This window comes from Gallus gallus, chromosome 1 (genome assembly GCF_016699485.2).
Source record: "Gallus gallus isolate bGalGal1 chromosome 1, bGalGal1.mat.broiler.GRCg7b, whole genome shotgun sequence".
Taxonomy (NCBI): domain Eukaryota; kingdom Metazoa; phylum Chordata; class Aves; order Galliformes; family Phasianidae; genus Gallus; species Gallus gallus.
This window is the reverse complement of record NC_052532.1, coordinates 29,123,518-29,138,770: the sequence shown is the minus strand read 5'-3', so window position 1 is coordinate 29,138,770 and position 15,253 is coordinate 29,123,518. Positions and strand designations below refer to the sequence as shown.

The following is a 15,253-nucleotide window of genomic DNA, read 5'->3' as shown; positions in this document are numbered from 1 at the left end:
TTGCGTTTTAAAGCAGATGATACATTAGTTAGTTTTTCTTTACAGCAATTTGAAACTGCAGGTCCCAGTCGAATTTACACAACTATGTGAAACAATGAAAAACTTTGAACTATCTGATCAGTACGTGAGACCTACCTCATCTGTGTTGCTGATTTAAAAAAGGAAGTGGCTTTCCCTCCCAGGTCATTTTCATGCAAAAACTAACCAGTTTTGCTTTTTACACCATGTATTAGAAAAGTAAAAGGCAATCATGCATTTGGCAAAAGTTTTAGTTGTGGCTGTAGATTATATAAAAATGAGTCATACTGCAAAAGAACGAAACCAAATGAAATACAATAAAACACTTTTTTTTTTTTTTTGTACAGAAGGCTTACAGCATATTAGTTTCTCATGTATGAAGACAGATCATTTCTCTTTCAAATAATTATACAATTTACGAAACGGAGTAGTGCTTGACACTTTGACATTCCTCTGTAGGGAAGTTATCACTTTCACCTATTTAAAAAATTGTCAACTTGTACCAAATAGTTAAAATTAAACTAGAACAGTATTATTGATATTTCTTGATGAAGACTCTACACTTGTACATGTAAATATATAGTACAAAATTATACAAATTAAAGAAGGGGGTGAAAATCATTAATAGGCCTATTCTTGCTCCATGTAAATATTGTTATGGACCTCTACAGTATCAGTTCTAAAAAGATAAAATCTATTTCTAAGTAGCTAGCAAGGTTGTGCTAATAAAATATGATTCAAAGCTTATAATTCTTGAAGCATCAGACATTGCACTATTACTCGAGCCATCTGATTCAATATCACTGTGTTTCTTCAACATTCACACTCAAACTAATTCCCAGCATACCATGGAAAACATAAAGAATGTGTATTTCTTTAAAAACTTAAAAAAATAAAACAAACTCCAAAAAAACACTGAAACACTCTGGACACAGTCAGAACAAAAACATTCTCTATCTCTAATAGAATTCCCATTTTGCAAAGGCCATAGCAAACATTTAGTTTCAACTGACATTTGGGATCTGACTTTCATGAATTAACACACAGTTGGACCATTCAGTACTCTGTCCAATAGGGAAACAGTCCCAGAACTTTAAAACTCTTATTTACAACACTATGAATATTAGAATAATATCAAATTCTTGAAAAAGCATATAGTTCTCCCAAATGTACACTTCACCACAGGAAGGTAACACCTGGCATCTGCAGCATAGAAATGTAAATATAATAATTTTTTAACTGTGCTACTCTGTTTTTGTCATTTACTGTATATCTATTTCTTTTTTATATTTTAAATCTTTTTACTTTAAAAAATAACATAAGCTTCCTACCATTTCATGGTCCATTTAGCTGATCTTAATATGGACTATATCTTCAGTCTTCTATGTGTTATATTGCTACCTTAATAATAATAGTAATAATATGAAATCAAAACCGATACATTGTGCTGCTTCCCTGAAAGCTGACATTTCACTCCTAAAATCATCAACAGTGACCATAACAGAATTTTCAACAGAACTGTTTTAAGAAAAAAATACAGTAAATCTAGTGTCAGTGAAGTACAGGTAAACTCCTTTAAGCTGAGCATACTATGAATGTCTCAGGTATTCTGAACATATTTAAAATAAAACTTTTCTTGCCACTGACATTTATTTCAAGTCCTTCAAATTGTATCCAATAGCCTCAAGAAATATAGCTGTGAAAATGAACAAAATGTTTTTGCTTTGACTGTCTCTCAAAAAAACCATTAATCCCAATGAATGATGATGGGGCCATTCAAAAATATGCAGTACACAAAACATATAGGATAGTACAGACAGACGTAGTACTCTTACATTTATCACATACAATCAACATTTCAATCTCTATTATATTTCACAATTTGTTATTCAAGTTAAAGCACCTACGTATGGTGATTTTACTTTCACTGTACAGCCTATGTTATTGGGTTTTAACACTGTAACTTGCCCCATTGGACCGAATCATGCAACTGTCACAGATCAGCATAAGTGTTTTTATAAGGCATATTGGAACAAGTTAAAAATATTTCTTATCCTTTCAAAAGTTGATTTACTTAATGAAGGAGTTCCTGGATGCCTCAGTCCTTTTAAAGTCCATAGGAAATTGGTAGGGTAACTTATTTTAAAGTGTAATTTATTTGGCTTAGGATGGTGCCACAGGAATCGAGAGTTGCAGTCCTCCTCTTCAAAGGGAGTCCCTTGTGTTCGGGTGAGGACAAGGTAAACCCAGCTACATTCAGAATCCCGAGTAGGCAAGGACACCGAGGGCAGGCAGCACCAGGCCCAGAAGCAGAGTCGGTACTCCAGCAGTGGCACCTGCACAGTGAACAGATAACAACATGGTGTTGATTTTTCTTAAGCATTACTCAGCGTAGGGAAACAACACTGGATGTGAGCAAGAACGTAGGGTAACAAGACTGGAAAACCAGCTGGCATATCTCAACACAGCTCCTACCTGTATGGATAATCTGAAAGGGACAAAGAGACTTTCTGCAGCACAGCAGAGGACTTGGTCTTTTGTTCTGCAAGAGTTGTTTATGCAGTGTGTTTATACAAGCAGTAAGGCCATTCAGAACACATCAGTGTATTTTGATTTGGATGGTCCAACAAGCCAGGAGGTTATAGCAGGAGGCAAAAGGTCAAAATAAATATTTAAGCATGCGAAAACAAAATTAATGGAGTCTTTGAAATGTGACAAAGCAAAGAGACACCTTTGGAAAAGTTAATGTTATTATGATCAGCAATAATCTGAGAGATGTCGAAGAGCCTGGTCCATTTGTTTACCTGCTTGATTACAAAGTCCAGATGGCTGGCTTCTAGCAGTGTGGCATTTACACATCTGTGTCTGTGTAAGTCACAAGGATCTTCCTAGAAGAACAGATCTGCAGGTTTTATGTGTCAGCCTGAGAAGTTTCTGTACCTTTGTTCTCAAATATTCTGTTAATGAAGGGCTTTAGTAATTAAAAGTCATTGAAATACGATAGTGAGTGTAAAAAAAAACCATGATGGTTTAAAGTGAGAATTTGACCAAATAAATTCTGGTAAGTTACCTTCAAGCATTCATTTCTTGCAGTATTTCCTACCCCCAATAATAAGGAGAAAGTAAGGAAACTAGATAGAAATGAAACTGACTGATAAAAAACCTTTTTCACAAAGTATGGAGGCTGAGTACAAATCAGACAACTGAAGAGCTTACCAACTCGTTAGTTAATTGTGGATAGACAAAAGTGATAATATTCAATTGTTGGTGGTTTCCCATACATTATTGCTGGGATTTTTTTATTCTATTTTTTATTCTTTTTATTTTAATTTATTGGATGATGCTTTCATAATATATCTCAACACAGTATGGGTTTGACTTCAGTGACTTCTGTGATGCACCAAACATGTACTATTTGCAATTCCAGGACGAAAGCTTTGCTTCACAAATAAGTCTTCTAAGGATCACCACATGCAATCTTAACCTTGTACTAGGTAGGGTTTTTCCTCTTTTCAGTCATTCAATTGAGCCTTCAGCTGCAGTTCTCCATGTTCAGAGCACTATCTTCTTTTCTCCTTTGACTTCAAACAGCCCTCCATCCAAATTCAGGCAGTTGTTTGGAAAGCTGATTGGGAGCATATCTCAAGCTAGCGTGCTTATTCTTCTTTCCTTCAACTAGCTTATTACAGTACTCGAAACTCATTCCTGAGTGTTGCTGCAGTGGGAAGAATTATGTTCCGTCAGGTATATATAATACATGTGTACCACCAGAGCAAGCTGGGTCTAAAGACATCTTTCAGCCAAAATCAATGTGTGTCCTCTCCATCCCTGGAATGGAAGGAAGATGTTCCTACAGCTTGTCATGTAGCAAATCATTTAACAGAAACAGGACCATGAGCCACTAGCAAACAGAAGGTTTGGCTTGTTTACAAGAGGCCTTAAGCAGTGAATTTTGAGAGCTATTAGAAAGGGAGATCTAAAAGGCAGTGTCTCCTGACCCATGGTGGAACATCTATGCAGATCCTATCAGAGAATTATTCTGACAATTGCCTCTGAGACAGAGCCAACTATTTCCCTTCCTGTTTCTGTCACAGGAGGAGGAAGCAAGCATTTCCACATCATCCTGGTTTCTCTACTGTCCAACTGGGGAGAAAGTCCACAGCATCTGCCATGAAATCAGAATTTTAGAGCTTTCCCCACAGAACTTCTTTTCAACTTCAGCCATGTTCCTGTTATTCTACTCCCTCTATCTAGGTCTCTTACACCATTCCTCTTGGCTCTGCTCCTCTCTCAAATGAAGACGTTTCTGCTGATCCACTCTTATCTGTCCCCCATATTAAATTCCATCTACTGCTTTCTCTTACTTCTGACCCCCTCAGAACTCTTCTCTGCTCCCACTTCTCCCCTTTCCCTTAGCACTGTGGAGATCCTTTCTGAAGTCGACATTTCATCTCAACTTCTTACTGACATCCAAGCACTTGGAAAACCAAGACAAGAGACCTACCAATCCTTCTTCATTGCTTCAATTCAGCTGTAAAAAGTACAATGTAATAAAAGATGAAATTAAGGAAAATATTGAAAGATTGCTTCAAAGTACTCATAAATGGAGGAAATTTACACTTAAGATGTATACAAATGTATGTTCAGATATATTCTCATACACAACAACTGTGCATTCTGACAATTGTGAAAAGTATGGGAGTATATTTATCTATACTTTTTAGTGATTTATAAGGCACATTATTCGCTTTGTGTAGTCTGTATCCTCAAATATCAAAGTAGTAGCTTTTAATGAATGAGTAATGGCCATAGAAAGCAATTCCTGTATTTTATGTTTAAGAATATCCACAAAAACAAATTCTGCCATTGTCAGAATAGGAAAATGCAGTTACAAAGACACAACTAAAGTCATGTTTTGAATGCTTCTGATTAAACAAAACATGAAGAAAAAATGATGAGAAAATAAAAGGAAATTTCTATTTGCATGAAACTATTCTACAAAGAGAATGGAATAATAAATCTTGCCCTGAGATGCACTCATTGGTGTCAGAATTAAGAGTTAGCAGGTCACCCCATTACAGCCATTTCTCACAAGGCTTAGGCACCAGTGCAGAGATATTTATAACTACCCAGCAATGAAGTAAATCCTACCATCAGATAGCACATTAACAGAACATTATCAGGATAAGTCCACATTAAATTCATCTTCTCTTTTCATATACATATTTTTTTGTGTTACATTACTGACCCATATGTCAGGAATCATATTTTACTTGAATTACCATTCACCACTGCATCATGGCCCGTACTCTGCAGTAGCTCGTGAACAGAAATCAATGTACATTGTGCCCAAGTAGCCATCACTGTTAATTCTGTGCAGTAGAGTACTGCAGTTGTGATCTGCCAGTTTTAACAATCTCTCAAAAACCAGAGAAATGCCAAATAAAGACTTAGTGAATGTGAAGAGATAAACATGTGGATTTAAATGAAAACAGAAGGGTTATTAAACTCCTTTTGAAGTCTAGCCAGGCATGAATAATTTAGCAATATAAAGCTTCATTCTCAGTGCTACAACATTTGGTCTGTTCTCCCAGTCAGCATCTCACGTATCCAGCATGCATGCCATTGCAAGATACAGTCATGAAAGTAGAGGCCAAAACCAAATCACTGTCACATCACCTAATTACCACTCCAACCCATTATCTGTGGACATCAGATCAAGATTCCTCATTTCTTTCAAAAAAACATGAAAGACACACCTTAAATTCTTTTTTTTTCCATCAGCCGCAAACAAAAGAAGGCATGAAATCTTGTTTTCTTGCTGTATTCACAAGAAGGCCTTACTACTGCCTGCTGTAGAGCTCCTGTAGTTGGTATTTTTAAGCCAATGACTAAACTATATACAAAAGTGTATGCCTTACTGAATACAATTTGTATTTGATGCATGCAGTTATCGTAACTTGTTCCTTCTTTCTTTTCTCAGCAGCCCTTTGGGATAACTATCTCATGAACAGCTGCATACCTGAGTAAATGAAGGGAACAACTGCTGGACAGGTTTGCATTCAGCAAGACCTTTACATACCACAGGAACCCCAGGTAAAGTCCCACTAATCCACAGCTTTCTATTTCTACTTTATATTATTTGTTGCCAATTCAATCGTCTAAAGTCTAGAGTAAATTTTTTTATATTTCTGAATGGAGATTCCAAATTGTCTGGCATCTTGAACACTGTGCAATATGTTTTCCAATTATATTCAAAAGTAAAGAAATTAACTTTAGGTCCAAATGAAAGAAGTTAAAACAATTCAGACTTCTATATATTTCCCAAAACTTTGCAATGACTTTTTATTAAACATATGTCATTATTCTCTTTAAATGTTACTTATCTTTAAGACAAGACATTTCTGGCCCTTTTCCCAACATTAGTATCCTTGCCATATTGATTACAAAAAAAAAATGTAGAAGACTATTTAGAAATCTTAATTTCATCAGGTCTGCGAAACAGGAAATTAATTCCAGGTCATCCATGAAGCTGTCATATGTAAATAACTTCTCTTTCTCAGCGAGAAAGCATCTGCTCTGCCAACATACACAAACTTCAAGCTGTTCCTTGGCTGATCATGAACTGTTCCTGTTGTAGCAAAACTCCTTCTCTGCTTTTGTTATCAAGAAATATTGTTGAATAACTAATCTGTATTAAATTACATCAGTTTTCTTAGTTCCTGGGAACTGAACATTGCAGAGAATATCTACATTAATGTTCCAGTTTGAGGAGTGTGATCTGAAGCATCTCAGCTGTCCCATTTATTGGGCTTTATTTTGCACTGTGAAGCTGTCTTAGACACACTGTGCAGGAACAGAAGAGACAGTATGCAAAGCAAAACCTGACCTCAGCATATATTGTGGAGCTGGATCCTCAATGCCAACTGTTTTTCTCTACACATCCACCCACATCCACCCTCTACTGCGCTGTACACATCATTCAGGTAGACGCAGACTGACCATCTGAATGACACAGTACATGCAACACATTTTTCCTGACAAAACCTAACCTATCATAAATTTATTTCAAGTGAGTAAGGAAAACAGAATATTTCTTTATCAGAATTGAGATTTTATATGAATAATAATCCATTTAAATTTGTAGCAAAACAAAGTTTTACTCTTGTTATTTAATAAATGAATTTGCCTTTGCACCTATCTTGAAAAATGGATTTCTTTTTTATTTTAAACAATAAAACCTCCTATCCACTTTCCTGTAAACAATATTCCCCTTCTGGTCCAGTGCCCACAAAGCAATGTCCATCAGGGCAGCTTGTTTCTATATTTCTCCTTTTTACTTTATGAAAGGTAAATGCAAAGCCTACTCAAACTGCGTATCTCTTTGCTTGCAACTAAGCATATTCACTTCTGTGGGAAATAAATGAGCCAACTGGAAAAGGTATTTTTGCTTCCTCAGATCCTCTGAATACTGTTCCTTAGTTTCTTTAGCATCCCTTAGGCTTCATCAATATCTGTTTTGAGTGCATATTTACCCAGGCAGAACAGAGAAGTGGGAAGGGAGGAAATACATTTTTTTTAGGTTAAACTACACTGCATAAAATAAGTGCGTTAGTTTGTCATTCTGTGAACTGGCTTCTAAAAAGAAATATTACTTGTCCCAACTGGAAACAGCATCTTCAAGAAAGGCTACTGCAAGAAGAAATGGGAAATATCAGCAGACATGGTTTTAATTCTGCTATTCCTATTCATGGTAAATGGAAAACAATTGAACTAATTAAAATATGTTTATCTTGCATCAGTGATAACATTGCTATGTCATAGGTCCAAATTTCCATTGTCTAGGATTACTTTTGTATAGGCATGAGGAAATTTTTTTCTTGTCTATGCCATGAACATTTCGAAAGGCTCTATAGAGTAATTCTGTGAATTACAGTTTTGCAGCACAGTACACGTGATGGCAATAATGAAGTCTGTGCATTTCCCTGTGCTAAGAGCTGTGCTAATGTTTACTGTGTTGCTTTAGAACACTTTTAAACCCATTACAAGAACAAGAGAGACAACATTAAAAACATGTTCATAGGACTACTGATGGTCTGAGTGGTTTATTCACCCACTGTTAGTTTGTCTTCTCCTACTTGAGAATCCATAATAGAGCCAAACAAGCTTTTTGTTTTGTTCTGGCAACGGCACCTGGCTTGCTGGAAGCTGCATGGGCTACCTTTCTATTGACTCTGGCCCTGCTGGAGACCTGCACTGCCAAAATGACAAGATGCCTTAGACTCTGAGGAAAATGAGATAATATTCAGTTGGCAGACTATTACTAAATGTCAATAAATGTGAATTATTTCTCAGAATCTTATTCCCCTTTACACATTAGAGATTATCTTGCATGGATAGTTAAGTAGAAGACCACACACAGTATTTTTAAAATGTACTTTTAAAGTGATATACTCAAGAAACAAGAACAAGAACCATCTCTGGAGGTCTGTCTGTGACCCAGATTTGTACTTCCCACCATTTTGTGAGATTCAGACAAAGGCTTGTTATACCTTTCAGCATCTGCTCTCTCCCCAGTTGTGAGCAATCACACCTGACAAACTGGCTCACAAGAAGCTCAAGGAATACTGCCAGACCAAGCAACGCTGAATTACGTGTTCTGCTAAGAAGAGGTGTTCACTGCTGGAAATTGCCTGCAGAAGCAGCAGGAGGAGCTCGGAGCAAGTTTTAGTAGGTTGTCCATGTAGAAAATCTCATCTGCGATTACAGAGATTGCCTGGTATGGCAAAACACTTGGCTGTGAATGTTCCACACAGATATATTCTTCATTGCCTCAGAAATTACCGTTGATAACCACTCAGAGGAAGTCAACTGATTTCTCTGGGAGTCTCACTGACAGGTTTTTAATCAAAAAGGCCTAATATTTCCGGAAAAAAAAAAAAGGCGGGGGGGGGGGGGGGGGGGGGGGAGGCCAGAGAAGAAAGTTTAATTGTAACCCTGAGAAGAATTTACAGCCACTTTTCTGGTTCTTCTGATTGGGTACTGGGTTATCACATAGCACTATATGGGACGCCCTAGCTTTCATGTCTTCTGATAAGTGACTCACTGTGGTTCCACATTGCCTTCTTCTGATCCAGTTTTTGGAATGTGCACTGATAGAACATTACATACTATGATAAAAAAAAAAAGTACAGTCACAGCTATTTCTTCTCAGCGTGCATCATTTAAATACCAAAAAGCATGATTTGAAAAGGAAAAAAAAGATATTTATGTTAATTAGTATTTACACACTTTCATGTACACAAATTTTACAGAGGAATCTTCTTAGGGCCCTGTGATAGCCTAGTGGTGTGACAGTAGATGATATAGCTGCAGATAGTTCAGAATTTAGGAGAAACTAGTTATTGAGACTTATACAAACTATAAGGCTAATGTATCTTCGATTCAAACTTCTGTGATGAATCCAATCTCTAAAATCAAAGAACCAAAGGTTCACAGGTCAAGCAAATTTTCATGCTGCTTTAGAAAAAAATTTGTAACTGGCCTTCTTTCAGAATTTCTCAAATGAAAAAGTTCTTACTTCAGCAACTCTATGGAAAAAAGCCACAAGCACCAAATTCGATATTCTGAACAACTCATTTGAACGTATATGAAAGATCCCTTTAAAATTTCCTACTTTGTCAGCATTAATATTCCTCCTTCCCTTCCCCACTGGCTGAATATAGCTGCTGAACAGGAACAGAAGACAAACTACCTTGGTATCATTCTCACAAAGCTTATTTCTAGGACAAGTCTATCTTCACCTCTCCACCTATTGCTTCTATGAAAAGGCTTTAGAATATGGTGAAAGTAAAATATATGACATTAACATTTAAAGGCAAGAACATTCTGACATTTAAGTCCTTGAAGCATCCTGAAAAGGGCATGGAGCATTTCAGTATGTAATAAGATGTACTATTAATACATCTACAGAAAGAAGGCAAACATACACCAATATTTCCCATATGGTCACTGCCACTTAAAAGATAATTCTGAATTAGCAAATAAGTGATTTTATCTGTGCTTTATACCTGCAGTAATTAAAGTAACCAGGAAATCACCAACGGCTTTTGTCAGAGAATCACTGTTTTTTACTTCTGTTGCAAGCAGGAGAGGTTTCATGCAAAGGTATGATACAGCAGAGGCCTAACCTAGGAGTTCTGAATCACTCTCCTCACTAAATGAGAAGAAAAGTAGTTTGGTTAGGTTAGGTACATACAACTGAGAGTTATGAGTATGCCACCACTTCAAGGCACCCCTAAGAAGTAAGATAATTTGTTAACCACTGAACTGAAAAATAATTTGAATAATGCAGTTCTATTGCTACAAATAAAAATCAAAATGTGCAAGAATTGTCACAGCTAGAAACGATTCCCTTCTTCATTTCTTTATCCCTGCGATCACCTTTGCAATCCTGCCTAGATTATTAAGGGGAAAAAATAATGAGATGAGTTCTCCAAATATTACTTTAAACCACTCTAAAGATCACTTGCCAACCTTTGATTTCTCAAAACAATTAAAAATGCTGCATATAGCTCAGTAGTTAAATGTCCTACCAAGAGGTGAAATTAGAATATGCATCTGTATTAAATTAAATCATTATGCATCAAAGGAATTACTATATTAATCCAAAATATGCATCTTGGCATTCAGTCTATGGGCTATGTGATTTTTTCTAGAGTGTTCTATTTGTTGTGTTGCTACATTTAAAGAAGAGAGAGTGTAAATACATAATGAACATTCAGATTTCTTCCATCTTCTAAAGTTGAAGTGAATATAATATCAAGCATTTTGCTTCATTGATGAATTGATGGTCCTATTGAAACAGTGGCTATCAAAAGCTTGCCAATTTTTTCAAAAGGGTATTTTTAACTGAACAGTGAGGCACAATGTATTTTTCTTCATCTACTTAAACATTTCAGAAGTCAGTCACTGATTGGTGGATAACATCCAAACTACTGAGAACAGTAAAGAGAGTATACAGAGATTTCAAAAGAACTAATCCTTTGTCTATCAACTCAATGTTATTCAAGCATTTTGTAGTACACTTTCCTAAAGCTGGGAGTACAGGGTCGGATTTAATGAGTGATATCCAAGCCTCCGCCTCATTCAGGACACTGACTCCAACAGTGGTCTACAACAGATGAAATGGAAAGAAAAACAAATTCATTGCCTGCAGAGTACAATTTTTGTCTCATATTCTTCCCCACATCTGTCAATCAGTAGTTCCTGAGTCAAGGGCTGGATATAGGGCATTGTTTTACATAAAGCAGTGATAGACCAAGTCTGTATTTATAACTCTGTCCTGCTCAGTCTCCTGGCACTGGAAGTTCCACAGTTTAATTCTGTGCCATGTAAAAGAGTATTATTTGGATAGCTTTCAACTTGCTGCTTGCTTTTACTGAGTACCTTCATCCACACACTATGAAGAAAAGTGAATGTTTCTCTAGTTACTTTTTCCCTACTATGAATGACTACTTTACTAACTACCCTTAGTCTAGCTGAAGATCCTTGCTTCACTTGTAGAAGAATTCACCCGTTAGCTGTAGTACCCTCCCTTGACTTGATAGTTTTTCAATATTCTTCTTGAGTATCTTTTTGCTATCTTTAGAAGCTTTACCATCAGAAATCCAACTACAATTAAAAAAAATAAGTTTCTATGGCAGATACACATTCCTATAGCATTCTTGCAAGCTTGGTGACAGTTGGCATAATCTATGACATATAAAACGGTGTCTCGAGTTGTGGTACATTTGTTTTTTGCTAATGCTGAAAAGCTTTACAGAGTTGCCAGGCACTCATGTGACCACGCAGTAACCCTCAGCTGGGATTTTGCAGGTGATTCCCAAGCTTACATAGGCAGGCAAGTAGCAACTCAGATTGAAGGTGAAAGCAGTGCATAAGAAGAATTTACAAGGTCCTTTTACAAGACAGAAGTTACTTTTTTTGTTTTCTAATGTATAGCAACTACTGTCTTGTTAGCATTACTCTGATAATGAGTAATCTATATTGCTCCATGTTTTAATCCCTGTACACACATCTAATTTCAATGTATACAGCCTGTAAACACCATTGCACAGCCTAGTTAGGAGCATTACAGCTAAAAATGAAATTTTGTTGCATTCGCACTTTCTGTGTATTCAGACTTTCCCACATAAGTGTCAAACGACCAAAACAGCATCAGGATTATCACAGGGTAGTGCATTCTAAAAATACAATCAGATAAGAAAACATATCCACAGTCTGTCCTGCAAGAGAAAGAGAAGTAGCTGAAATTAAGGATAATTTGACTTATCAAGAAAATGCTTGCTCTAGCACTAAATATATTGCAACACGTGGTATTGTCAATCCTTAGTTCTCAAAGAAGAGAAAATAAAGAAAACCAAACAAGTTGTTTTAGGCAGGTTTTTGTACCAGGTTAGAGAGTACGCTGAATATTTTCTACTTATATTTCAGGCCATGAGACATTGGTCAAGTGCACTGTAAAAAATCCAGTTCTCACAGAGGAGAGTTCTTTTGGAAGTGTATTTTTAGTTTAGTAGAATCTTTCAGTTACATTCTTGTCACAAACTCATAAATTCCAAAATCAGTAACAGAGACTGCCATGTAACATACAGCCAGTCAGAGGCCTCTTTTCAGAAGCATGCCTTATGATTTTTACCTGCTTTCTTCTGTTATTTTTCCTATAACTGCAACCAACTTTGCAACAGACAGAAATTTTCAAATTATGATCAAGAGAGCTTGACTGTAATACATAAAAACTGAATGACCACCTGATTTGTTTGACACTAATGTGTGCAATGTATATTAGTATCCCCTTTAAATCATAATTAAAAAAAAAATAGATAAAATAAGTTAAATGTTTGTGAGTTCCTATAGGTAAAAGTTTTGCATTTTGCTTTGAAAAAGCTGTGTACTTCAAAGTAAATATCTCTTCAGGATCATAAAACATGGCCTTGGCAAATAGAATTCATAAATACACACACACACATATATTTATATGTAAGCAGTGAAAGCAAAGCTATAATTTATAATTTGTAGCAAAGCTATAATGCAAGCATATGCAGTATGTAAGTTATTCTTTGTCTATGTTACTACTTAAAATGAGATATTAACATTATTTTATATTAGAAGGTGAAAGTGTTATCTTTATTTTTTTTCACAGTATTTTCTTAAATAGGAAGTTGCCCTCCTCCCTAATGGATAAAATTTTAAGATTTGAGAGCCTGCTTCTATTTTTCTTTTCTCTGGCATAAATTAACTGCACTGAGGCCAATGCAGTGACACAAGTGAAGTGAGAAAAGTACTCAATATCACATAGTTTTAGTTCTGACTTATTGCAAGATGGCTTTGATTACATTAATACTAGTACTATGACAAAGCATTGCAATCCATAAAGCACAAAAGAGACAAAAAAACACAATTTTCAGCCTTTAATGTATTTCAGAGAGAATAGATAAGCCTACTATTAGCCATTGGAATGTACTCCTTTGGCCATACAAGTAGTGCCAATCATCAAATAGATGTGGTACCTCAAGAAATATTTTTCAATTGCGTAGCTCATGTATTTATTACAGTGGGCTTGAAAAGTATCTCCAACCTCTAACTGTATGACAGGCACTGCTCAGTAAAATACAGTGGTTCACAACTAGTCTACAGATGGTAGCAATATGCCAAAACGCAGCTCAGCATATATGCAGTGAATGATTTTATGATAAGCACTCGCATTTCAAGATGCTCACAGAGCAGAAATGTGTATCTGACAGCTGTGTGGTAAATTTCCTTTACATTGTGCTCAGCTCAAACAGTGCATCCTTAGGAAGGTGACTGGATATAAGTGGGCAAAGCTGCTTGAGATCTTAAGTTAAGATCTCAGGTCTATTTAGGGTTCCTGAGCTAGGTGTTCTTGTACAGAATTCAGCAAGAGCTTACAATTGCACATCTACAATGCACTGACTACGCTGTAGCCTCCTAGCACAGCAATTTCAGCCACACAAATCAAGGGAATGGTTTTGGTTTGCAAAAAAGTGCAATTCAGATGCCTGAAATACAGGGTAAATGGTGCTTCTAAGGTCCTGCCCGGCCTCCAGTTGCTGATCCAGAAGACATAAGGTCTCCTGTAGAACCTGTCATACCTGCCAGCATTACATGGATGTCTCTGGTAATCTAGGGCACATCAAATGGCAGAAGTGTTGCTTAAGCTGTTGAATGTTTAAATTTCTGAATTACACCCTAGATGAACACTGTTTATAACAGAAACATAGTTACTGAACTTGGGCATATGAGGTAGATTACTTTGGATTTGATACTCAGTGAATAGCAGGAAGACATAAATTTGGAAGAAACACAGGTTTTTAGACATTCCTCTCTCTTCCTTGCATTATTCCAGTTTGCTTAGGATGTGTTCCATCCTGTTCAGCATCCAGGCTATATTCAGTCCCTGTGCTTGCTGTTTAATTCTCCCCACTCAGTTGTACAAGAAATTAATTAGTTTGAAAATTCTGGAATCAGATGCCTAAAGGCAGTGGTCCTCTCTAAATTAAATAAGATGCTTTATGCTTTCTTTTCCCTGTTGTTTACATCACTCTAAACATGTAAGTTCCATTCTGGCCAGCTGACCACCAAAACATTTGTTTCTAGGAAACCAACCCTCCTCTGCAGGTTTCCAAGAAAAATCATCATCCCAGATAGCATGGGAACTTAAGGTCATTCAAACCAACTGTGCATAATCACAACCTTATATAAAATTACACACTAAGGAAATGCTACACAAATCAGGAAGGGACACTGTATCCTGGAAAGCTAGGACTCTGGGAAGGATTTAAGGGTGGGGTTGAAAAACGAGCTGAACACTGTTTCATAGTCCAGTGCAGCGAAATAAATGACTAATGAAAGCCTTTCATAAACAGCGCTGGGAGTAGTAAATGTAGAGAGGTAAGACCATCTCCTCAGACAACAGTACGTATAGTTGTAGCCCTTATAGTCCTGAGGGAATTCTCAGAAGTCAGAGAAATGAACAGCTGTCAAAATTCTTTAAGACCTGAAGAAAAGGCTATCACTGAGAAAGTCAAGGCACTGATTCCATTTAGCATTTGATCAGTCACTTGATTGATATATATAGGTTGTTCCAAAAGTAATGCCTCCTATTTATTTCCATGAGATATAAAGAGCACAGTAATGTTATTTGATATAGCAA

At 36.4% G+C, this 15,253-nt stretch overlaps 1 protein-coding gene across 1 annotated transcript in view; it reads right to left on the bottom strand.

The window, feature by feature from the left end:
- Positions 1-353: 353 nt before the first annotated feature.
- CNTN1 (contactin 1) overlaps positions 354-15,253 on the bottom strand; it is an 85,071-nt gene continuing 70,171 nt past the window's right edge. Inside the window, exon 22 of the mRNA NM_001004381.4 lies at positions 354-2,354. Within this exon, the coding sequence (NP_001004381.4) occupies positions 2,275-2,354 (80 nt within the window). The 3' untranslated portion in view covers positions 354-2,274. The remainder of the gene's footprint in view (positions 2,355-15,253) is intronic.